Source organism: Podarcis pityusensis (assembly GCF_964106645.2).
Source record: "Podarcis pityusensis genome assembly, chromosome: 1".
In the NCBI taxonomy this organism is placed as follows: Eukaryota; Metazoa; Chordata; class Lepidosauria; order Squamata; family Lacertidae; genus Podarcis; species Podarcis pityusensis.
In genome coordinates this window covers 17608628-17635217 of record NC_138028.1, presented here as the reverse complement: position 1 = coordinate 17635217, position 26590 = coordinate 17608628, and the positions used below count along the sequence as shown (strand labels likewise).

The window sequence follows — 26590 nt, the reverse complement described above, 5'->3', positions numbered from 1 at the left end:
GAAATAAACCCTTATCCATGGGAAATAATGTTAACATTTGTTACTGCTTACTGGTTATTTTTCCTTGATGCTTTCAACTGGTCCAGGGCAAAATCAGATACATCCTTATTTTATACTTACAGAAACCAACACCCACCTCCAAATGCCCTTAATTCCTAAGTGAGAGGGTAATATCTAAGTCATATTAAAAGTAGTTCCACTGAAATAAATGGGTCTACTCTAAATGTGACTAATGTTGACTATCACCCAGACTAAAGATTTCATTAGTTACATAAAGCGTTGACGGCCGTGAAATCTCTCCTGGGCTGCAGTCCTGAGCACAGTGAGTTCTTCCTACACTGGCTAAATAAAAAGTCCTACAATGCTCTTGTTCTGTTCCCATCCATTCATTGAGACTTATGGAATAACACGTTCTGATGGATTGATTTCTTATTCATGTTCATGACCCTTCAGCTCAGTTAATCTCGAGTGCAGGATTGCAGCCTTGGGAAGCAATCAAGGCATTGTCGAAGAATGGCAAGGGATGGCAAGAAACACAGAAGGGTCTGCTTGATGAAAGCTTATTTATGACACACAGAGAAAAGGCTTTGATTTAAGGAATAAGTGCCAGAATGGAGAACATGTATTTATGTGCAAGCGCGCTGAAATGAGGTCCATTGTTCCGCAAAGATGGGATGATTCAGAGAGAATTGTGTGTCGAGCTGTGTATATCAGATGACTCAGCTACATTTCCCACTCCCTAACGTTCTTCTTTTCTAAAGGTCAAGTGGTGGAGAATGATGGTTACTAGTGGTAGAGTTTACTTAAGAGCTGGTAGGGACCTTGAGGGTCAACTTGTCCAACCCCCCCACAGTGCAAGAATCTCAACTAAAGCACTCATGGCAGATGACCATTCAACCTCTGCTTAAACACCTCTATAAAGGAAAGTCCAGCACCTTCTGAGGGAGTCCATTGTTGAACAGCTCTTACTGTCAGGAATTTTGAAAACAAATATATATGACAGAGGAACATTGTTGTTGTTTAGTCGTTTAGTCGTGTCCGACTCTTCGTGACCCCATGGACCAGAGCACGCCAGGCACTCCTGTCTTCCACTGCCTCCCGCAGTTTGGTCAAACTCATGTTTGTAGCTTCGAGAACACTACCCAACCATCTCGTCCTCTGTCATCCCCTTCTCCTTGTGCCCTCCATCTTTCCCAACATCAGGGTCTTTTCCAGGGAGTCTTCTCTTCTCATGAGGTGGCCAAAGTATTGGAGCCTCAGCTTCAGGATCTGTCCTTCCAGTGAGCACTCAGGGCTGATTTCCTTAAAAATGGAGAGGTTGGATCTTCTTGCAGTCCATGGGACTCTCAAGAGTCTCCTCCAGCACCATAATTCAAAAGCATCAATTCTTCGGCGATCAGCCTTCTTTATGGTCCAGCTCTCACTTCCATACATCACTACTGGGAAAACCATAGCTTTAACTATACGGACCTTTGTTGGCAGACAGAGGAACATGGGAGGCTGCTTTACATCAATGTTGAGTTACATCTTATGCAGCTTTGCGTTTAACTCAGCATTGTTTTTGCTGACTTTGCAGCAGGGTTTCAGGCAGAGAACCTTCCCAGCCCCACCTGGGGACCAAAGTGATAGATTACATATTTCGGTTACAAATCCCAATGGATCCGTTTTCCCCAATTTAATGAATTATGTAAAGGGAAGTACTGCAACTTCATATTGGACCCAAATGTCATATATTCCAAAAGCAGCCAGAATTTTATATTGGGGGTGGGGTGGGGATCACTGTATACTGAAACATTTTGTTGCAGAATTCCTTTGTGCTCAACAAAATGCAACTTTCCCTGCATGTGTTATGTACCAATATGGTTAAATTATTAGCAAAGAAGACGGAGATTATTGTTTGGCTTTCCTGTAGTACTGTAGTTTGCAGATGGGAACCGATAGTAATAGTACTCAAATAAAAGGAAATTACAGCAGTTTTCTAAGAAGTTTTGCTGGAGCTGCCAAGCTGATATCATAGATAAACAAATCACACTACAACAAGAGCAAGCAGTTCCTTGAATCCAGCTGGTTTGGTTAATTTCTTAAGGGAAAATAAAATCTGAGACAGATCACAGCTGCTTAAATGCATAGAACATTTTAGCCAATGAGGTGAACTTTTTACATCACAATGAATCACATTTCCTAATCCTAATCACAGTGTGGGGTCTCTTGACCCATGTCGATCCAGGCAGCGGGGCTCTTAATTTATTTAAGTGAATCAAACCCTGTTAGTTCTGTGAGTTGGGGTTTTTTAACTACTTTTTTTTGTATGTAAGGGAATTTTACATCTTGTCCTCAGCTGGCCCAGCTGCATGTGAAATTCAGCCAACAATATGACTAAGAGCACCAAATTAAAGTCAGCAAACCAGATGCAATTCTTCAATTGGTTGATTGTAAGGACAGATGTTCCACAGCAGGCACTGCATGCATTTTATTTTTTACTTTAGGGTTCAATATTCAGATGACGGCTTTGCAATTGTGAATACTTGAGTAAAGCAATTACTTCACCAAGGCAAAAAAAGAAAAAGAAAAAAGCATGTGATTTAATATTGTGTGCAAATTTCAGCATCTACCTTCTTCTTTTAAAAAAGTTTTAAACTCTGTTGCCTGTTAGAATAGGCTTTAACTGATGTTGGAGATATCCAGTGAAAGCTCAGTAGGGCTTTTTGTATTCTGAAATCAGTATTTCAGAAGTCACTATTTCAGAATAGCTTCTTACGGCTTCTCAAGTGTAATGAAAACAGAATAAATGACTGAAAATAGGCAGGCAGATGTAAATTTGCATACTGCATACAAATTGCAGAATTTTTGCTTTACGTAGTGAGGAATGTGCTATGTGTAATAACAACAACAACAACAACAACAACAACAACAATAATAATAATAATATATTTATACCCCGCTCATCTCTCAGTGTGTGTGTGCCCTGTTTTGCACACAACACTGATCCAAACCATGGTTTAGCACAGACACACCATAAGCTGTAACCAGTGACTAACTTACAGTCTATAGTTTGTCAAGGACAGTTAAACCACGAGTGCAAAAGCACCGGGGAGGAAGGAAGTGGCCATTGGCTCCTCTCAGGAGTCTACACATTTGCTCATTTATGCTAAGCCATGGTTTGGTTTGGTTTAGTGTTATGTGTGAACAAGGGCAGTGTGGTGTGTATATGCAGCAGATGCATCACCCCAGCTAAGAATGCTGGTTTCGAAAGTAAAAGGACATATGCAATGCCTCTTACCTTGGTTCTGTTTGGCATGGTAATGCCTTGCTTTTTTTTTTTTTTTTTTAGCTGTCTTCTTGAAACATGTCTGTAGGTCCTTTATCTTTTGAAGATTTGCTGTTTGTGTTCCACACATACTCTAAAACATTACCCCTGGTGTAAGATCTAAGTTGCATTGTGGACTCAGGATCCTCTTAAGCAGGCTTCCTCAAACTTCGCCCTCCAGATGTTTTGAGACTACAATTCCCATCATCCCTGACCACTGGTCCTGCTAGCTAGGGATCATGGGAGTTGTAGGCCAAAAACATCTAGAGGGCCGAGTTTGAGGAAGCTTGCTCTTAAGGTTGTTTTGTATCTTCTTTTTCTGCTTGTATCTTATAATCCTGTCTTAAAGCAAAACCAACAAGGTTCCTGTGCAGACCTACCATTGGATCTGAATAAGTTCAGACAATAAGTTATGCACATTCCTGGGTACCAGAGGCGAGAGTTTTCCTCTGGCTGCAAGGAGATCTTGTGGGAACTGGCAGTTATCAAACTCCCCGGCGCAGGCAGTTTGGAGTTGCTGGCTGAATTGCAACTGAATAACAGATTTAAGGACATGCTATCTTAGGTTTGTTTGTTTTTTTAAATAATATTTATTAATAATTTCAAAATTGCAGGGGAAAAAAGAAAAAAAGTTAAAAACAACACTACAATACATAGGGGAAAAAAGAAGGGGAAAAAAAAAGAGGAAAAAAAAAGACATAAAAACCAATGCCACAATACAGCAAGAAAAATAAAAAAGAAGGGGAAAAAGAAAACACAAATCCCATGTTACATATCTTTAACTTCCATTTGCTTGTTTCATTGACCTCCTCACACCTCCCTTTTTGTATTCTAGTTTAATTGATTATTTCAGCAAATTCTTTCCATCTTTCTCAATTTTTACTAAATAATTTATCTTAACAATTTAGCTATTAATTAACTCAACAAATCCTTTCCATCCTTTCCCCATATTCTGTTATTCAAATTACCTTAAGTTATTTAACCTTATCTTACCAAAAAATACTTTAGAGCTTAATACTTAATACTCGATTATACATAACTCCTGATATCTTTTCTACTAGAGTCATATAGTTTCATTCCAACATTTTCCCTAGTGTTCATTAATTTTGAGCTAATTCCCTAGAAAAAAAAAGTTTTCTTTATAAATTCTCTTCCAATCTTCATCCAACGTCTCTTCTTCCTGGCCTCGGGTCGTGTCAGTCCTTACTGTCCATTCCATCTAGTCCATCAACCTGGTAATCTAATGTCCGAGGCCCTTAAGTCTCTTCCATGTCCCTTCTGCAGATCTTCTTCTTGTTTATACTTGCACTTTTCCTTGTCTTTTGTTGGTCTCTTTCTTAGTTTCTTTCCTTTCTCGTTGGGGAGTAGGTCTCTGGGGGGTTCCAACCCAAAATTATCTTCGTCTCCCTTCATCCAACCAGCCCATTCCCCAGAGTCCCACTCCCCACAGTCATCAATGTAGTCCAAAAAATATTTAAAGACATATTTCGAGGTCTCTCCAAAGTTAAGAATCTCCTCAGCTCCAGACTCCCCCTGGCCAACTCCAACTTCAATCTTCAAAGACAGTGGCTTATGCTCCTGTAGGGCCTCGGGTCTCTCCATTTGTATTATTTGAGGTGCAACCGCAACCTCCTCTATTATCTTCTGCACTTGCCCAATCAGTACAGGTTCCTGAGTTGGTCCCTGAATAGTTTCTGTATCAATATTCCCTGTTTGTCCACAGTTATTATCCCCAACAGTCATCAAGTCCATTTTCTCATTCATCAAATCCATCTTCTCATGCATCTGTTCCAGCAAGGCACTTGTCTTGCATAAAGCAAGCGCCAAAACTTCCTCCCAGCTCATATTTAGTCAAGGTCAAAAAGGCCTGGTCCCACGATCTTAATCTGACAGCTGTAGAGTCCTCAAGTAGACTGCAGCAACAATTTAGCAAGCTCCCTCTAGAGGAGACAATTTCTATTTGTATCCATTTTTTTAAGGCAAGTCCAACAAAGGAAAATTACTTTCATTTTTTCAGATATTTTGTTTCTTTAGAATGCAGAAGGCAACTTTGGAATCAATTTATTTCTCTTCTTTAGCTATCTGTCAAAGTATTCCATTCACAGTTAATGAACCTCTCCAAGAATTTCTGTCTCTGACACCCCGTTCCCAGGTTAGAGACGGTGGAAACTTATCTTTCTTCACTCTCTCTCCTGCAGGCGTTAAACAACCCCCCCCCTTTTCTCCTGCTTCCAAGGGGGTTCCAGTAATTATAAATGAAGGAAATTTAAACTTTTTTAACGACTTTCCAGGCTTTAGCTTACAGGGTTTTTGCTTCAGTCTATGTACAAAAAGCGGAAGGCGGACTTCCTGTTTTGAACCTTCCCGCTTCGGTGCCAAATTAAAATATTTCTTGATCCAATTTTCCATTTCTACTCACGGGTACTTGTTTTAAATCCAATTGTCCACAGGAAAAAGTCAGCGCTCTCCGGCAATGGCTGTGCGGCTTCACTCCGTGAAAGTAGCAGTCAGTTCGCAGCACCGCACCGCTCACCCCACTTCACTCCGGAGCCCCAAAATGGGGTTCCCGGTGCGTGGGGGGGCGCTCCTGGTGCCCTGCCGAACCCCACGATCCCAGGCTTCCTCCGCCTGGGATTTCTAGCGGGTCCCCACCTTCGCCGCGGCGGGAAGACCCAGTTTCCATGGAGCCTGTTCCTCCGGTCGGAGGAACTCCGCCATTCGCCGATGGCGCTGACCCGGAAGGTTTTTCCTCATAGGAGAAAGTGAAATCAATACAGCTGTTGCCTTAAAACCCAGATCAGCTCTGTCCTGAAACCAATTGCAAGAAAATACTAGATTATCCCCACATGGCATGGAGATATCCCACTGAATCTTGGTGTATGGTAAAGCAATCATTGAGTCATTTTCTCTCTAAATGCCTTCTGTTTGTCTCTTTGTGGCGAGACAGATGACTAACATTCTCACATTGGGCCGTGTGCTAAACTCCCCAAGTTTCAGCTGTAGTTGCAGTAAAATAAAAGTAGCTTAATGCCCACATCTATATCTTTTTGCTTTTGCATGCAGAAATATGAGTCGACGTCCAACAAGCCTTTCTCTTTCTGAAGTTGCAGCACACTAATAAGATCTTTTTGTTGTTGTTCAGCATACTAAAATGCTATAAAATCAACATAGCTGCAGCTTTAGAACACTTAAAGTATCTTGAACTTTGGGATCTTAACAATATTTAAATAATGGCTTTACTCGTGATCAGTAAACTGGTCTCCAAACATCCAAAGCACAGAGCTAATCTTGACATATGACGCTGTCATGTACCATTTTGAACCATCTAACCCAGTATTGTTTCCAGAAAACATCCCCAATAGCTCCAGAAGAGAAGCTTTAAATTGATGCCTATCAAAGCCCCCCCCCCCCCGTGTCAATAGCAGCTTGCAGTGGAGAGCAATTTCCTTTGGGATCACACTGGGTGGGGGGAGAGAGAGAGTTAATCCCCACTTCCCTATGGTTTTGATTGCTTCCCTGCATGGCTGTTAGTTGTGGGGGTGAGGACTCTAGACATGTTAAGGTTGGGTTTCCCCAAACTTGGGTCTCCAGCTGTTTTTAGACTACAGTTCCCATCATCCCTGACCAGTGGTCCTGCTAGCTAGGGATGATGGGAGTTGTAGTCCCTAAACAACTGGAGACACAGGTTTGGGAAACCCTGTGTTAATGCATTCATGCATTTAATATCACATCTAGTTTGGCCTTTAGTGAGTCAAAGCAGAGTCTCTTATTTGGGCTAATGATACAATGAATAGAAACAACTGACAGGCTTCTCCCTTTACCTGCAGGAATGCTCCCCCTATGCTGCTCACCTGTATGATGCTGAAGACCCTTCCACTCCAGAGAGAACTGTGCCAGGACTATGCAAAGATTACTGCGTACAAGTGTGGCAAACCTGCAGGGCCATGTTCCGTTACCTTACCCCAGATGAAGAGTTACTGTCCCTGGAAGGCAACATGGCAAAGTTCTGTCGTTATTTGTCCCTCGACGACACCGACTACTGCTTCCCCCACCTCCTGGTCAATAACAATCTCAATCAAAACCTTGGGGTAGTGGTTGCTGATTCAGAAGGATGTCTACAGTTGTGCCTAGCTGAGGTCGCTAACGGGCTTAGGAATCCAGTGGCCATGGTGCATGCAAACGACGGAACGCACAGGTTCTTCATTGCTGAGCAAGTTGGCTTAGTCTGGACCTACCTCCCAGATCGGTCACGGCTTGAAAAACCATTTCTGAACATCAGTGAAGCTGTACTGACCTCACCTTGGGAAGGAGATGAGAGAGGTTTTCTAGGTATAGTCTTCCATCCTAAATTCAAATTTAATGGTAAAGTGTATGTCTACTATTCAGTTGAAGTGCAGTATGAAGAGAGAATCCGAATCAGTGAGTTCAGAATTTCTCCTGATGACATGAACTCTGTGGACCATGGTTCTGAAAGGTATTGTATGCACCTTTATCTGTCACATTTATTTAAGATGGCTGGAGGGCAAACATGCACATCTAAGGATTTCTTTGGCTGTGTACACATTAGCGGCTTAAAACACAGCAAGTGCTATCCCACCCCATCCCTGCATGCTGTGTTTCAAGTCACATGTACATATTGCTGTACACGCTAGGGAGGGAGCAGGGATCTATTCACTCAATGTACAGTACAGTGGCACCTCGGTTTAAGAACAGTCCGGTTTAAGAACAATTTGGTTTACAAACTCCGCAAAACTGGAAATAGTGTCCCGGTTTGAGAACTTTACCTCGGCCTAAGAACGGAATCTGAATGGTGGAAGGTCACTGGCGGTGGGAGGCCTCATTAGGGAAAGCGTGCCTTGGTTTAAGAATGGTTTAAGAATGGACTTCCGGAACGGATTAAGTTCGTAAACAAAGGTACCACCGAACGTGTTTAGTTTCCCCAGGCCTGCAACCCCCCATAACTCCTATTCATGAAGCTGTCATCTGGGCACGAGCGATGGCTATTTCAAATGTACACATCTCAGCTTAACCGCAGTTTCCGTTTTCAAATCAGATGGAAACTGGTTACAGGGAAAATGCATTTAAAAAGCAGTCGTTTTCAAGAAAATGCAGGCTAGTTATTGATTGTAGGTAATATCAAGTGAACATGGCTTTGAATGCCAGTCATGGGAGCAAATGGCAATGCGTACACAGTCTAACAGCAACACATTCTGTTACCTGCATCTTAGCATGCTTCCATTGCAGACAGAAAGCTACAGTCTGATGCATGGATAGACCAAGCCACCCAGAGTAGGAAAGTGTGAAAAAGTAACATATAGACGAAATGCAGCTTGTGTCTTTGATGCTTCCTGGCTGCTTCTGGAATACACTGCTCCCCCAGTCTGAGGAGCACCATAAAATAAAATAAAAAAGGTAAAATGGTTTTTCTGAAGATCCCTTCATTGGCCATCGCCACAACTGAAGATGGACATTGGCTAAGATTGACATGAGTCAGAGGGCCAAGAAAATATAGTGGCTAACTAGATTCTACTATACTAAACTCCATACTAGAGTCTGCAAATGAGTGTTCCCCTCCTGGGGATTTTCATTTTCTGCAGCATGTGGTTCAGCTGGCTTGGTTTCAGACATCTGGGCGTGTTTACTAAACTGTTCTGTGTCTACAGACACCTATGGCTCCAGTGCCTTTTGCTTTTGGCACACAATGCTTTGGATAATGGCTGTTTAGCTGCAGAAGAATTAGTACGGAGCGGCTCAGTGGCTTTGTCCTAGATCAGAGATAGGGAACCTGTGACCCTCTAGCTGTTTGACTCCTCTATCAGCCCCAGAAAGCATGGCCTGTGGTCAAGGGTGATGGGAACTGTAGTCCATCATCTGGAGGGCAACAGGCCACCCATCCCTGGTCAAGATGACTTTCATTCCCTTTATAGGCTCAAGATTGCATGAACAGAAACAAATCATGCTTTAAGTGTTCTCAAGGGGCCAAAAAGTTTTGCAGAGCTGTCCATAGGAAATAATATTTAGAATTCAGATAAATCCCCTTCAGTTTTAGCCTCCAGCAGAAAGATGTTCTTGTTGCGTTGCACATTGGCATGTATAGATCCCTGTGCTTCTCGGTTCCCTTCTTCACTGCGCATTTGCACTGATGTTTGCCGCAGTTCCCACTTAATTTGTGAAGAGCAAAGTTGCTGCTCAAAAGGCAGGGGTGATAGCATTGTGATGTATGCGTGAGAACTCAAGTATGTTTTATTGCCTCCCATGACTTTGCTGCCAGGACTCGAGCCCACTGTGGTGATTGACTCCAGTGACCTGACGGGCGTTAGGTCTGTTCTGTCTATGCTTCATGACCCTGCCTGCCTAATGGAAGGGACTGCAAGGGAAGCCATCCACACCACTCTTTGCACCAGTAGGACAGGACAGTTGACAATCTCTACTCTCCTAAAATATTCCTGGTCTGGTTTGCTCACCAATATGAGATTCTCTTGTGCGTTTAGGGTACCTTTGTCAGAAGAAAATAGGGAGGCAAGCCCCCTCCTACCGCTAGGGCTGCATGGTGAATATATTGGCTTGGATGCTAAGATAAGTTAATAAAGTTCATGCAAGGAAATATTCCCACAACGTTTTTCCTCCTGTAACCACCTGAGCCCTGCAAAAGCCTCTTGGTTTGTAGGGTGGGGGGCAGGGTTTTTATTCGGCCAGAACTAAGAAGTTCCAGCACTCCTTAGGTGGACGCCATTGCCATTCTAAGAGAACGAGGGAGGTGTTCATGGTGAGTTCCGGGACCTCTTTTTCTGGAAAAAATAGCACTGGTGGGGAGGTGTCTACCTGAGGGAGGTAAAGGTAAAAGGTGGCGCTGTGGTTTAAACCACTGAGCCTCTTGGGCTTGCCAGTCAGAAGGTCGGTGGTTCGATTCCCTGCGACGAAGTGAGCTCCTGTTGCTCTGTCCCAGCTCCTGCCAGCCTAGCAGTTCGAAAGCACACCACTGCAAGTAGATAAATAGGTACTGCTGCAGCAGGAAGGTAAATGGGGTTTCTGTGCACTCTAGTTTCCGTCACAGTGTTCCATTAAGCCAGAAGCGGTTAAAGTCATGATAGCCACATGACCTGGAAAGCTGTCTGCGGACAAACACCAGCTCCCTCAGCCTGAAAGCAAGATGAGCGCCGCAACCCCATAGTTGCCTTTGACTGGACTTAACCATCCAGGGGTCCTTTACATTTATCTTTTTTACCTGAGGGAGGTATGGAAGGGTTGCTCATCAAGGTTGGAATTGCCCAAAATCAGGTGATTTCTGTAGTGGCAGAAAGGACATTTTCCTTTCTAGTGGATAGGGCAGTGGGACTTAAGAGCCTTATGCTCTTAAGGCCAAACACTAGGACCCTCAACAGAAAACAGGAAAAGTTGGACAAGGGGGTCAGTTGGCCTGGAGCCGAGGTGTGGCATAGCTAGCTGAGTAGCAACAGACCAGGTTTCCTTACATTGAACAGGAAACAGCGATTCAAATGGCAGAGCTAGTTGTGCAAAGCAGGTTGATGCAACTAGATGTGCAACTGTGGCCGTTTAGTAGCATGTCTTTGGAAAGCAAGTAGGAAAAGATAACGTCAGGTGGCCTTCATTTTGTTTTTCATTGAACCGTCTGGGCTCTCGGAACACAGGAGAACAGTTCCAGCTGGACTGCCTTTTGTTTGGTTGTACTTTGGGCGTCTCCAGACATTTAGCTCGACGTGAGGTCATCATGACAAAACAGCAGTGAGGAAGGGTGGAAAGCAACACCAGCCCACTTTAATCACTGCAGGTAGAAGTGGGTCTTTAAGTGGATTTGTGCCTTGGCCAGCAAATATTTGTGTGTGTGTGTGTGTGTGCATGCCTGTGGGTGGGCGGACAGAATGAGAGGGGACATGATAACAAAACGTTAAGATGGCACATGGGATGGAGAAACTGGAGAGAGATAAGAACTCAGGGTCATCCAGTGAGGCTAACAGTTGGGAAGATTCAGAACAGACAAAGGAAGCACTTCTTCAATCAGCGCCTAGCTAAATTATGATTCTATGGATGGCTTTAAAAGAGGATTTGACAGATTTCATGGAGGAGAAGGCTATCAGTAGCTACTACCCATGAGGACTGTGTTCATCCTCTGCTATCAGAGGCAGTTCGTCTCTTTGAGTACTGGCATTTGGATACCATAAGCAAGGAGAGTATTGGTTAGGTCCTGACTGTGGGCTTCCAAGAACGCATCTGGTCAGCCACAGTGAGAACAGGATGTTGGACTAGATGGGCTCTTGGCCTGATCCAGCAAGATTCTTCTTATGTCCTTAAAGACCACAGTGGGTGCTCTCACTCTCAATGTTGGCAGAAGTATTGTGTCCAGATCAAGGGAAGTAATAGTGCTGCTCTATTCTGCCTTGGTCAGACCACACCTGGAGTACTGTGTCCACAGTTTAAGAAGGATATGGACAAGCTGGAACGTGTGCATAGGAGGGTGACCAAGATGATCAAGGGTCTGGAAACCAGGCCTTATGAGGAGCTGTTGAAGGAACTGGGTATGTTTAGCCTGGAAAAGAGGAGACTGAGAGGAGATATGATAGCTATTTTAAATATCACAAGGGATGTCACATGGAAGAGGGAACAAACTTGTTTTCTCCTGCTCTGGAGGGTAGGACACAAACCAATGGGCTTCAAATTACAAGAAAGGAGATTCCAACTAAACATACAGATGAACTTTCTGACAGTAAAAGCAGTTCAGCAGTGGAACAGACTCCTTCAGGAGGTTGTGGACACTCCTTCATTGGAGGTTTTTAAGCAGAAGTTGGATGACCATCTGTCATGGATGCTTCAGTTGAGATTCCTGTATTGCAGGGGGTTGGACAAGATGACCCTTGGAGGTCTCTTGCAACTCTACAATTCTATGACTCTAAGACCTGTTTCTAGTGCTAATTGAATGTGGTTATCTACCCCTTTTATGTATGTCCTCCAGATAGGAACTATAGGCTTATCCTGCAAGCATGGCTCACTGTGTGTTTTGCCTTTACTTTAAAATTCAGACAGTGTTTCCTTCGGATTCCCTACTAAGCATGTATTCATCTTGCTCCATTATATACGGTATATAAAACCACTTTGGGGATTTGTGAGGCATATTGTATATAGCGTTGTATTCTTGCTAAGGCAGCTCTGTGGTGTGTGTATGTGTGCTGGTTCAACTCAAGAGCTGAAACGCTTTGAAGATGAACAACGTCTGGGGGAAGGGTGGGAACGAAAGGATCTTGGCCTTATCTTCATAAAGTCAAGTGTTGCCTCATTCAGTTTTGCTTTTGTGGTTTGTGGAATACAGTTTCCATACTTTTACGTTCTGCCTTAAAAAAAAAAGGTAAACCTTTTTCATGGAACACAAATTGATTCATGAACTTAAGATGGGGAAAGTGGGAAACGGAAAGCAACCAAAATGGACAGATTCACCCATCCTTAACATATTAAATGTATCCATGCTTATCTAACCAACAGTTATAATTCCTTACAAATGCTGTACTCTGGTTTGAACAAAGTAAAAAAGAAAAGGAAAACAAGCCACCTTCTTTTGATAGGATCTGTAAAGAATTGCGACGTTGTCAAGGATGGTCAGGCTGTGGTCCTTCAGGTGCTCATGGACTCCAGCTCCAATCAGCTCCAGCCATCATGGTTGGTGGTCAAGGGTGATGTGAGTTGCTGTCCAACAGCAGCTGGAGAGTCAAGGTTTCCTAGTCCTGCTTTGTGTCTTCAGTCAAAGCAAAACCAAACACCTTTGCACTTTTTATTGCCAAGTTCAAAAGAGGAGTTGGACAGCACATATATGCATTCAGTTCATGAACATTTTATCCAGAGTTTCACACATATATATATGCGCCTATTTATTAATACATATTCATAGATATGTGGGACGCGGGTGGCGCTGTGGGTTAAACTACAGAGCCTAGGACTTGCCGATCAGAAGGTCAGTGGTTCAAATCCACGTGACGGGGTGAGCTCCCGTTGCTCAGTCCCTGCTCCTGCCAACCTAGCAGTTCGAAGGACATCAAAGTGCAAGTAGATAAATAGGTACCGCTCCGGCGGGAAGGTAAACGGCATTTCCGTGCACTGCTCTGGTTCTCCAGAAGCGGCTTAGTCATGCTGGCCACATGACCCGGAAGCTGTATGCCGGCTCCCTCGGCCAATAAAGCGAGATGAGCGCTGCAACCCCAGAGTCGGCCATGACTGGACCTAATGGTCAGGGGTCCCTTTACCTTTATTTTATTCATAGATGTGCAAAAAATACACACCCATTACAAAGTATCTTTTTATAATATGCTAAGATAAAACAGCTACTTAGTTTTGAAAAGAACAAAGTCGGAAAGAAGAAAAGACAAGAAAAAGAGAAACTCAAAAAAAGAGAAAGGGGAAAGAAGTGGGGAGGGGGGGACTACAGAAAGATAGAAAAGAGTAAAAGGACTTTTGGCTCGCTGTCCTGCAACTACTTATAATATTCATTCCTTAAAATCCAACCATTATATCTTCTATAAACCAGTATTTCTTTTTCAGTCGTCAAATCCCGATATTACAAGTCCATTTTCTGTTTCACACACACACAAAAAGTCCATAACAAGTTTCCAGTCCTTAACAAATGTCAACAAACTTCGTTTTGTTTTAGTGTTCATCTGTATTGCAAATGTTTTGCTGCTATGATTATTTCTCTCTCTTTTCTCCGCAGGGTAATTCTCGAGATAGATGAACCTGCTTCCAATCATAATGGAGGCGAGTTGTTGTTTGGAGATGATGGTTATCTTTATATCTTCACTGGAGATGGGGGAATGGCCGGTGATCCTTTTGGATTGTTTGGAAATGCTCAAAACAAGTAGGAGTCGGACAGACATGATATTATTTGGGAATGGGGCAGGCAGGCTGCACTCTGTTGATTTTATGTAGAAGTCAGATTAGGTTCAGCAGTAGTACATACCTTTATTGCTTTTCTTGACCTCAGGTTGCATGCTGGGCAACTCAGTGCAATAATGCAGCCTTCCCCAACATGATGCCCTCCGGATGGTCTGGACTACAACTCCTATCATCCCTGACGATTGGCTATGCAGACTGGGACTGATGGGACTTGTAGTCCAGAACATCCAGAGGGCATCAGCTTGGAGAAGGCTGGCATGATGGCATGCTCTTATGTAGCAGATTTTGTGTATTTTGTGATCTGGCAAAATTCTGCCTAATTTGCCAACTTTTGTACAAATAGTGCCAAAAAAAAAGGTACCTTTGGTTCCAAATGCAAAAGCACTAGCTCTTTGCCAGTATTTGTCACCAGCAGCCTAATGTTGTACAGAGCATATTGTCCACCATAAGTTTCTGAGCTGTGAATATGGCACATTAAATATGACTGATTCAGACACAAGCCTATTGCACACCTGTAAGGAATCAGTATTTCAGTGTGGCAGCACCTGCATTCCAGAACTCCCATTGACATTGGGCAGACATTTGTTTTGTTTATTGTGTTGTATATGAAAAGCCTTAATAAAATACATTGGTGCAGGGAAGACGTTAGGCTGGCATATTCACTGTATTGTATTCATCACCTGCTAAAAACTTGTTTGTGTATGCATTTAACTGCTGGTTTTATTTACATTTTGAACTTTTCTTGAATATCAACTTGTTTTTAACCTCTGTCTTTTATCGGTAATTTTAATGTATATTTTATGCAAGCCACTTAGAGGGGTTTTTTTTACAATTAAGTGGTATGTAAGTTCTGTTGAAGTTCTGTTGAAGTTAGGGACGCGGGTGGCGCTGTGTTCTAAACCACGGAGCCTCTTGGGCTTGCCGATCAGAAGGTTGGCGGTTCGAATCCCCGTGACGGGGTGAGCTCCCGTTGCTTGGTCCCACCTCCTGCCAACCTAGCAGTTCGAAAGCACACCAAAAGTGCAAGCAGATAAATAGGTACTGCTCCGATGGGAAGGTAAACAGCATTTCCATGCGCTGCTCTGGTTCGCCAGAAGCGGCTTAGTCATGCTGGCCACATGACCCGGAAGCTGTATGCGGACAAACGCCGGCTCCCTCGGCCAATAAAGTGAGATGAGCACCGCAACCCCAGAGTCGTTTGTGACTGGACTTAACTGTCAGGGGTCCCTTTACCTTTAGTGCCCAGGGATTTTAACATTCAAAGTTCAGCTGAAATATATATATATATAAATTTTTAGAAAGCTTTTGCTTACATATTGCATTCATTCCAAAACACAAAACAATATCTTTAAGAGGTTCCCAACCACTCCCCCCGTTTCCAATCATTGTCTCTTTTCTTTTCTGCGTCTTTGTACCTTTATCTGATTTATTCACCTCTCTTATTAAAATCTCTCCCTGATACATCACAAGTGTTACTCTAAGCCATTCTAACGTTTTTAAATGTTTACAGTGCTCCTTCAGATATTCTACAAAAGGAGCCCATTTTTTTAAAAAAATTATTGTCCTCTTGTGTCTGATCTTCCCAGTCATTCTCGCCATTTCAGCATAGTCCATTAATTACCTTATCCATCCTTCTTTTGATGGGGTTCTTCCTTCCTTCCAGCCCTGGGCATTTAACATTATCACTGCTGTCGTCACATACATAAATAGGACCTTTTTCTCTTTTGGAATTTCTTCTCCTATTATGCCTAATAAAAAAGCCTCTGGTTTTTTAATACAGGTTATTTTAAACTTTTTTTTAAATTCGTTGTATATCAGTTCCCAATATGATTTTGCTAATTTACAGGTCCACCACATATGGAAAAATGTACCTTCATTATTTTTACATTTCCAACACAAATTTGACATTTTTGCAAGTCTTGTAGGAGTTAAATACCATCTATACATCATTTTCATATATTTCTCCTTTAATGAACAGCATGCGGTAAATAAATCTTAAATCAACCTTCCATAACTTTCCCCATGCCTCAAATTGTATATTATACCCCACGGCTTTTGCCCAATGTATCATTACCGATTTCACTTCTTCATCTTTAGTCTCCCACTCCGACAACATTTTATATACTTTTGACAGAACCTTTTCATTACTTTCCAACAGATCTTTTTGTAATCTTGAGATTTCTTTCCCAAAACCCACTTTTTTATCCAATTTAAATATATCATTTAGTTGGTGATATTGGAGAAAATCAGTAAACAAATGTTTTATATTTTCTTCAAGTTCAACTGATTTCCCTCCTCTATCTACAACTTTAACCAACCTCTTTCCATATTTAATTTTTTGACCGCTAACACTTCTAGTGGTGAAATCCACCAAGGGGTCTTATTTTCCAATAAATTATTATATTTGTCCCATATATGATATAATGATTTTCTTACAATATGATTCAAAAAGCTGAATTTACTGTTTTCCAGAACTGAGCTTGCTTTTCTTGTAGCTTGATACCCACTTCAGTCAGTAGCCAAGGAAGATTTTAAAGAAATCATTAAAGCCACTAGTTTAAATATGTCACATGGATGACCGCAGAATGGCATATCCTTGGGAAGCATTCTCAATAGCCCCTTTGAAATAAGATGGTCTTGCTCCAAGTTCTGGTGTGTGAATGTCCAGAATAAACACTCTCAGCTTGGTAGTCTCACTAGAAAGCCCAGTGATGGCACAGGCAGTCTGCTGAGCAAAATGAATGTTGCCCTTTTGCCAGTCATTTCCCCAATTTTTAGGGTTTCTGCGAGGAAGAATGCATTCCAAACCACCTATTATTTACATAAGTAGAAGGGTTTAACAATATCTTCTCACCCGGTATGGCTTGTGAGGAAGAAAGACATGCATGCTTATTAATTCACCTTTCCAGTGAATTTAGTAGAAAACTTGGGTGAGTAGCAGAACACATTAAAATACATTCAGGAAGCACACAATTCAAATGGGATCAAAACAGACAAAAACACAGTCAGCTGAAAATACATTTGTACACATTATGCAGCCCATCTCAGAGACCAGCCATTGCGTAATGAAACGCTTGATTCATTTACCAAATCACTTCTGGTTATTTAATATGCCATAGCACTTCCGTGCAAAATCTTCAAAAACATCCGTTGGAACTCCTAATAAAATTTATATGCACTGTTAGTCTCCCTGCTTATGGAAACGTTGCTGCTGTGTTCATGTATTGTAATAATCTAATGGAAGGGAAAGTTTTAACAGAAGGTTATTTTGGTGTTTCGCCCTTTGACAGGTCAACGCTGTTAGGCAAAGTTCTCCGGATCAATGTGGACAACAACGACCATGGGCCTCTTTATAGAATCCCTCCGGACAATCCTTTCATTAACGAGCCAAAAGCCCGGCCAGAAGTCTATGCTTATGGGGCGAGGAATATGTGGCGCTGCTCTTTCGACAGAGGTGACCCCTACACAAAGGAAGGGAAAGGCCGGCTTTTCTGTGGCGACGTGGGGCAGAATAAATTTGAAGAAATCGACATAGTAGAGAAAGGGAAAAATTACGGCTGGAGAGCAAGAGAAGGGTTTAGCTGCTACGACAAAAAGCTTTGCACCAATTCCTCATTAGGTGATTATGGCTTCTGAGTTAATTGAATTGGACAGTGAATTGCTTTGGTGATTTTGGAAATTTGGATTACCCATTTGGAAGCACACAGTTTGGGCTCATGATGCATCAGGCTTCATGCAGCTAGATCACTAGTTATATATATATATATATATATATATATATATATGGATGGAGGGATGCTCTTGGGACATCAAGAGGATGGAGATGTCACAAACCTTTGGTATTATTATTATTATTATTATTATTATTTCAATTTAAATACTGCCCTTTATCAAAAGATCCCAGGGCAGTGAACAACACTAAAAACACATTTCAGAACATCAATGTTAAAAACATAATAAAAAGCATACTGGCAGACAGCCTTATAATTAAATAGTCAGTATATTAACAGTCCTCTCCCCCACACTTTCACAGGCCTTAGATTAATTAATAGCCATAGACCTGGGTAAAGAGGAATGTTTTTGCCTGCCACCTAAAGGCATGTAATGATGGTGCCAAGACAGTCTCATGGGGAGAGCAGTTCACAATCAGGGAGCCACCACAGGAAAGGCTCCTTCTCTTGTTACTACCCTTCAAACCTCTCTGGGATGGGAAACATAGAGAAGGAAACATAGAGAAACATTGTTCTACCCATCGTTCTACCTGGACACTGAGGTCCAGTGCCGAGGGCCTTCTGGCAGTTCCCTCACTGCGAGAAGCCAAATTACAGGGAACCAGGCAGAGGGCCTTCTCGGTAGTGGCGTCCTCCTTGTGGAACACCGTCCCACCAGATGGCAAAGAGAACAACAACTACCAGACTTTTAGAAGACATCTGAAGGCAGCCCTGTTTAGGGAAGCTTTTAATGTTTGATGTATTACGGTATTTTAATAATTTGTTGGAAGCTTCCCAGAGTGGTTGGGGAAGCCCAGCCAGATGGGCGGGGTATAAGTAATAAATTATTATTATTATAAGGGTGTCAGATGACAAGCACAGGGACCAGGTCAGTTCTTATGGGAGGAGGCGGACCTTAAGGAATTGAGGCACTGAGCTGTTTAAGGCTTTATAGGTCAAAACCAGCATTTATATTGGGCCTGGAAACTAACCGGCAGCCAGTGCAGTTGTGCCAGGATTGGTGTTAATATGTTCAAACCGTCTTGTTCTGGTGAGCAATCTGGCCACTGGTAGGCTCTGTTCAGGCTTGAAGAGTCACAAGCCGCAGACCTAGCTTCAGACTTTCCAGTCACAATTTCAGGCCAGGAGGATAGGAACTGAATTGCAGAATGTGCTGAAGCAGACTTGCTGCTCTTCAGATTATACAGCGAGTGAGAAGTGGAAAAGGAATCTGAGCTGCTGTTCCGTTGCTGCTGTTCCGCTTCTTAGCCAGCTATGTTGCTAATGATGCCCTGGTGTGCCAGATTTTCAGAGTGGTTGCATTATGGACTCGACAAATATGTGGAAAAGACAAATTTAGCTCTGCTGTCCAGACTATTACTTAATGAAAATCCCACAGAGGCACATATTACCGGCTTCCATGTTCTGTTTTTTCCCTAGGAAATGCGTTTATTATTTTTTTACCATAAGGGATAAATATGCGGGAGTCCCAAGCCTAAACCTATGTATTTGGAAGTAAGCCTCGTTGATTTCACTGGAAATTGATTCCAGAATGCTTAGAATCACAGTCTAGTTAGAATAATAAAAACCTAGTTTCTAAACTCTTAATCCCATGCACAGATTAGTCATTCTGTTTGTTGATTTTAAAAAGCTACCTTGTCCTTTATAAAATTCCGTCACTGCTGCTTAGAAGACAAGCCAGCTTCTTAAACTTTGAGCCAGGTCAGTAGAGAAAAGTTGTGAAATCTAGACTTCAGATCAGTCGGCCAGCATGCAAGTCTAGGCTTCAGACTAGAGTGTCATCTGAACTAAATTGGCTAACTGGATCTGCACAAAAGGGATGAATGTCAGCATGGGTCTGTATCCCAATGACTGACGCTCATAAGCAGTATTGCAGTTTTCTTCTCCTTTTAATTCTCACCAGATTGAAATAATAAATCAGATGGTGCTATAAGTGAAGAAGCCATTATGAGCTCAGACATCATGTGCATTTAGGCTGGTATTCTTTCATCAGGTTATCCTCCCATTCTTGTTGGAAGGTGCCCTTCTGCTGTGAAAAATTGTTTGTAGACGCTGCTGTGACTTATTTATAGAAGCCAAGAGGTCTGGGGCAGACTTCACATTTGTGTGTGTATCAGTTTATAATATAGGGAACTCCCGGTTAGGATAAGGTTACCAGACGTCCCCGTTTCCCGGGGGCAGTCCCTGGATTTACAAATCAGTCCCCATACAAAATCCATTGAAGTTGAAAAGTGTCCCCGGATTCATTGGGAAAAAAATCTGGTAATCTTAGGTTAGGAGTGTCTGAACGCCACGTGATTGTGCACATGCCTATGGTGCTGAATCTGGAAGTAGATAAAGACATCATGGAAAGTGGCGGGCTTACACATGCGCTGCCGATGCATGGGGGGAAGGGGTCTGGAACTGAAGTCCCACACAAAACGCTGATTGGCTCTACAGTGGTACCTCAGGTTAAGAACTTAATTCGTTCCGGAGGTCTGTACTTAACCTGAAACTGTTCTTAACCTGAAGCACCACTTTAGCTAATGGGGCCTCCCGCTGCCGCTGCGCCATCGCCACACGATTTCTGTTCTCATCCTGAAGCAAAGTTCTTAACCCGAGGTACTATTTCTGGGTTAGCAGAGTCTGTAACCTGAAGCGTCTGTAAGCCGAGGTACCACTGTAGTTCGTAAATGTTGCTATGATGTATTATACATTCGTAAAGGTTGCAGCAGAGCCTCAAAACCAGCTCCCACGCACTGCCTTAGAAATGTTTGTGCAAGGACGGTAGCTCAGTGGCAAAGCACATGCACAAGATCCCAGGTTCAGTCCCCTAGTGTCTCAAGATAAGGCTGGGACTTTTCTCTGCTTCCAGTCTGTGTAGTCTATATTGAACCAGATGGACTTACTCTGATTCAGAATATGGCAGGTTCCTATGTTCCTGCTCATGCTAGGAACATCCAGAGCTAGAATAAGTAGACAATGCAACATTACTTAGGGGGACTTTTAAGTGGTAAAATAAACTGGATTCTGAGTTAAACCATGTTGTATTTGGGGAATAAAACCCTGATATTTCTGCTGGTAGAGGAGCCCTATAAACGCTGCAGTCTTTGGAAGAAGGTTCTGTAAAATATACCTTCTTGTTTCTACTCAGTGTTCGAAACTCCCATTGTTCTAGGCTCATTTTACGACAGGGAATTTCATTATCGCGAGCCGTTTCTGAGCTCTGGGAGCAGTACTGCACCTAAGATTTCATATTTAAAACTGCAGAGTGGAAGGAAAGGAGGACCTTTTTCTGCCTCCCCACTTCCAGCTACTTTCTGAAGACTGGAGAAGAGACCCTCTTAAGAATATAAGGGGGGTGGGTGGGCAGGGGAAGGACTAGTCCATGTGAAAAATGAACATAATATTTTAGCTGCAGTTCCTTCATTTTCAGCTTTGTATTCTTGTTATATTAAAAAAGTGAGCCTAGATATTCCATTGTTGTGCCCGTAACCTAAGATTAAGGTGCCATTTAGCTCCTAGCTTTCACATCTCAGTTTCTAACACTGTTTCTACTCTATGGGGGTTTAAAACAAAGCAGGCTGTAGAATAAGAAACAGAATTCAGTGTGATGCTTTCCAGCCTTCAGTGAACTGTGATATATGAATGGCTGATTTGCATCCTCCAGGCATGATAATTCTCTTTTCCCCACTCTGCAGATGATGTTCTCCCCATATATGCTTATCCACACAAAATGGGGAAGTCGGTGACGGGAGGCTATGTCTATCGGGGTTGTGAGTCTCCAAACTTGAATGGGGTGTACATATTTGGAGATTTTATGAGCGGGTAAGTGACAGGCAGAGCGGCCATGAGATGAGCAACAAACAATTCCAGCTAAAATCAGGGATGAGAGGATCTGTCAATTTCACATCTCCCAGTTTCCTCATCCCCCCCCCCATCTTAAATTCAGTTCTCTACATTTTGCAGCAATTTTATTTTACTTATATTTTTTAAAGAACATCCTCATGAAAATCCATCCGCGTTTAATGTGGAATTCTCCTAATAAGCACATTTTAATGCACACTTTCCCTTAATATGTGCATTTTTTTGGGTAAACATTGTTGGCTGGAAAAATGCATTTGAAAATTCAGATCAGCATGAACTTTGAAGGATAACTCTGTTTTTGCTTTACATCATTGTTTCAGAAAGCGCCAATTATATATATCTTATGGCTTTAAATGCATACTGAAGGAAATTCCTCCTCTCAGAATTTTCAAGTATGAGATGCAAAAACCTATTGCACTGTAAACACTTACCAATCTGCCAATGATTGCTTAGTGTTCAGCCACTAATATGTTATCACAACTGACTCGTGTATCCCATTAGCCTATGTCTTTATATTCGTACGAATGTTCAGGTCTATGAAGGTAACAGTAGGATGAGGGGTTAATGTTGCTGTTCCATGTGTAAACATGCTTTGCATGCAGTCAGATTTATATTTAACTTAAGTCCAGAGGAATCTGAATATTTTGCCCTGCCATAAATGTTTTCAAAAAATTGTCTTTAGTTAAATTAGTGTTTGACGGATTGATATATTCTTAGTGCTTAATACTTTGCTTCCAATTACAGGTGGCCTTTCTAGCCTTCATGGTTTTATAGCTCACGAGTGTCCTAACTTTAATAGACCAGTTATATGCCAATGTTTAACTGGAGTTAGCAATATATATTCAATGGGTTTCATGTGCAAGTTCCCATGGCTTATGTGCTCCAAGGAATCCCACCTTTGCCTCTTTAAAAAAAAGGTATCTAGTCCTCATGATTAAGATGGCAGTAGGGTTTAGGTACTGGAAATAAGGAGATAATTTAAAAGGTAAAAAATTCGTTATGCTCTTATCCTTGTAGAACAAAGACTGACCTTCAGCTATAGCTTGACACCCACCCTGTTCAATATGCAAATGATGTTCATCACTCGCGGTCAGAGCTGCAAATTAATTTGGCTCAGGAGTGCACTTCAGCTGTGCCAGAAATGCAGGCAGTCCTTATGTGCATCTTCAGTTCCCATTTGCTGTTGAAGGCACCCAGTGTTCTGGAGAGAGGGAAGAAACACATTTAACCATCTTGATTGGAGCAGGCGTAAACAAAGTTCTCTCTCAAATTGTTTTATGCAAGTTAATAAGCACCTGCTCCACCCCGGGCTCCTCATTTGCTTTTTATCTCACAGGCGCCTCATGTCCTTGAGAGAGAATCGAGCAACTGGGGATTGGCAGTACAATGAAATATGCATGGGAACAGGTCAAACCTGCATGTTTCCTGGACTTATCAATAACTACTATCAGTATATCATCTCTTTTGCTGAAGACGAGGCCGGTAAGCACTAAATTGCTAAACATCATGTGTGGCTAACCCTCTCAGAGAGCCAGTGTGGTGTAGTGGTTAAGAGCGGTAGTCTTGTAATCTGGTGAACCGGGTTTGCATCTCCGCTCCTCCACATGCAGCTGCTGGGTGACCTTGGGCCAGTCACACTTCTTTGGAGTCTCTCAGCCCCACTCACCTCACAGAGTGTTTGTTGTGGGGGAGGAAGGGGAAGGAGAATGTTAGCCGCTTTGAGACTCCTTCGGGTAGTGATAAAGCGGGATATCACATCCAAACTCTTCTTCGTCTTCTCTTTGGACAAACGTAATTCTTCATTCCTTGGTTGCCAGATTCTTTGTTCCAAAGCCTTCTTCCTCAGCCCACCTTAGGTCCACTGCAACTGTGTGCCATTGATCCGTCAAGCTTTTATTCTCTCCACTCCATCGCCTTTCTCCTGTAAGACGTATTCACTGCTAAGACAGTTGGGCAACACACCATTATGATTTGGGCAGGGACCACAGTTGAGTTGCAGAGCACATGCTTTGCCCAGGTCCAGTCCTTGTCATTCTCCAGGCAAGGCTTGGAAAGGCTCCTTCTCATACCCCTGGAGAGCTTCTGCCATGTCAGGTGCCTGTGTTTCTCCTCCATCCTCTTCATTTGGATGGTGTTTTCTTCTACAGCCTTTATCAGGAGAAACTGGCCACTCTCCAGGCACCCGGCTTGATCTCCTGTTGACCTCCCTGTCTGCATTCCCCAGCAGGATCCAGGCAGAGGTCGCGATAGGCGATCCTTCTCAGAGTGAGAAGAACACCCTCCCTCTTTCCTGCCCCCCCGGGCAGGGGAGAGAGATAGACAGAAACGTATTTACATTCCTTTATTTCTGTCTTTGCAGCGTTACAAAAATCATGACTGCTCTCTTCAAGCTTCAGCAGTCGAGAGACAAACTCCTCCTGTACTTCCTGTACAGCTCATATTACACTCTGAGCTAATTCCGGTGCCCTCTGCACTGTGAATTGACTGTCCCTCTGTTTCCCACGGAACAGTCCCAACATTCCCATTATGTTTTGCTTTCAAGCTACCAGCAGCTCGCGGCTGCATTGATTCAATATCGTAACACTTTTTGCAGGTTTTCCACCCACCCCGGGATGACATATTTTTTTCCATTGGAGCAGTGACAGTGAAGTGGTAATGGCAGCAGAGGTTTCTCTACCCCGCAACAGGATTGCTTGTATCTCTGGATCTCTCCCTCTGCCTCCCTTTCTGCAGTTGGAGAGGAAGAACTTCCCTGTCCTTTGGCCCCTGGGATGCCCTAAGTCATGAAAGTTCCATTTCGGCTCATCCTAGCTAGCCCCTGTTTCTATTCTCCATGAATCTACCTAATCATTGTGGGTTTTCTTTTTCATTTCTTTTTTTAAAAAGTCTATCAGCACATCTTGCAATAATGAATTCCATAAATTACTTGTGCATTTCATGAAGAAGCGTGATCCCAAATCAACCCTCAATCAGTTTCATTGGTTAAGGCTAACTCTTGAAAAAGATAAGCTTTCAGTTGTCGAAATTGGAAACTAATGATAATAGCCACCGTCGGAGTTTCTATATGACAAATAAAACCGAGGGTGCTCAGTTATGTGGATGATTCCTTGGTCCGTGGATTTGGAGGCTTCAGGGACGAGAGGAAGGACCTTTGAGATAGTGACGCTCCCTTGGGCAGTTCTGTTGATTAGATCTACAGCATGATTCGCTCAAGACGGGTTTATAAGAGAAAATTCATTTTACAATCCATAGCACATGCAGGCAAAAGCGTCACCCCATCAGTGTTGAGCATTGTTGCTAAGCAGCAGCATCCACAATTTTGCAGTTTACGAGTTTTGGCTCCCAGCAACTGTAAACCGAAGTTTCTTGACGTCTGCAATTGTGACTCTTTGCCAAGATCCCTGAGCTATACTGAGGGCTGGTGGTGGTTCTGGGCACTCAAATAGATGGCACTTGCTGCAAACAGATGATGGAGAACAACTAGATGGACCATTCGTTTTTAAAAACGGGATAGCACTGAAATAGCCATTAAATGGATGTCATTTTAAGGAATGAGAGTCTCAAAGTAGAGAGTTGGAGCTTAGGAGCTGTATGAGGTGTGCAGTACAATAATAGACACGAAACCACCAGTTTGGTATCAGGTTGGAAGCAAAACAACGGGACGCAGGTGGCTTGCCAATCAGAAGGTCGACGGTTCGAATCCCCGTGACGGGGTGAGATCCCGTTGCTCGGTCCCAACTCCTGCCAACCTAGCAGTTCGAAAGCACACCAAAGTGCAAGTAGATAAATAGGTACCGCTCCGGTGGGAAGGTAAACGGCGTTTCCATGCGCTGCTCTGGTTTCGCCAGAAGCGGCTTAGTCATGCTGGCCACATGACCCAGAAGCTGTACACCGGCTCCCTCGGCCAATAAAATGAGATGAGCGCCGCAACCCCAGAGTCGTCAACGACTGGACCTACTGGTCAGGGGTCCCTTTACCTTTACCTATGCCTGGAAGCAAAACAAGGCTATCTGAAAATAAGGTAGTAGTTTCAACATACATGAAGGGGAACTCTCTTGCTATGCTGAACTGAACTGGTTAAAAAAAATCCAGTAAAGTGGAGCAGGGGGGCGGGTCTCACACTTCCCTCCCTTGGGAGTGAATTCCACAGATACGAGGCCACCACTGAAAAGGTCTCTAGTTCCCAGATCACGACACAAGTCTTCATTTACTTAAATCAAATTGATAATCTGGAGAATGCATAAGAAATCCCCATGCATTGGTTTTGGAGTTTGCTGCTGACAAACTTCATTGTGCTACTTAGCTTTGTGATAGTAAACTACTCGGTGGAGCACCCAGGATACATGTGAAAGATTCATGCCGCCTTCTTTTGTTTTTGTTTTTTTCATGAAGGAGAACTTTATTTTATGTCAACCGGAGTCCCGAGTGCCACCGCTCCCAATGGTGTAGTTTACAAAATGGTTGACACATCACGGTAAGACACAATGCGTTTTGGCTCCAAAATGTTTATTCTCTGATATGAAAGAAAAAACTCAAGTCTTACGGCTTCATTTTTTGTTCTGTGGTCTTTATTCTTCTCACAACCATTAACATTTCACTGGGGGATGAGGGGGAGGAGGGCTAGGCTTCATTATAATAATCTCTTTTTTGTTTCCTATTTTTATCAGGAGAGCACCGCCTGGGAAATGCCGCGTTGAGCCTCTACCGGTGAAAGTGAAAGGCAAGCTCACAAAGTTTGTTCCAAAGGAAAGTGAGTGCCGCATATATTTTATTTATGAATATTCACATTGGGGATTTCTGAGGGGCAAAGTTC

At 42.9% G+C, this 26590-nt stretch overlaps 1 protein-coding gene across 1 annotated transcript in view; it reads left to right on the top strand.

The window, feature by feature from the left end:
• Window positions 1-26590, top strand: part of HHIPL1 (HHIP like 1) — a 34290-nt gene that overhangs the window by 4934 nt on the left and 2766 nt on the right. The window contains exons 2-8 of the mRNA XM_081020597.1: window positions 7135-7781; window positions 14019-14162; window positions 17491-17819; window positions 21612-21738; window positions 23114-23259; window positions 26170-26251; window positions 26445-26527. Of these exons, the coding sequence (XP_080876723.1) occupies window positions 7135-7781; window positions 14019-14162; window positions 17491-17819; window positions 21612-21738; window positions 23114-23259; window positions 26170-26251; window positions 26445-26527 (1558 nt within the window). The remainder of the gene's footprint in view (window positions 1-7134; window positions 7782-14018; window positions 14163-17490; window positions 17820-21611; window positions 21739-23113; window positions 23260-26169; window positions 26252-26444; window positions 26528-26590) is intronic.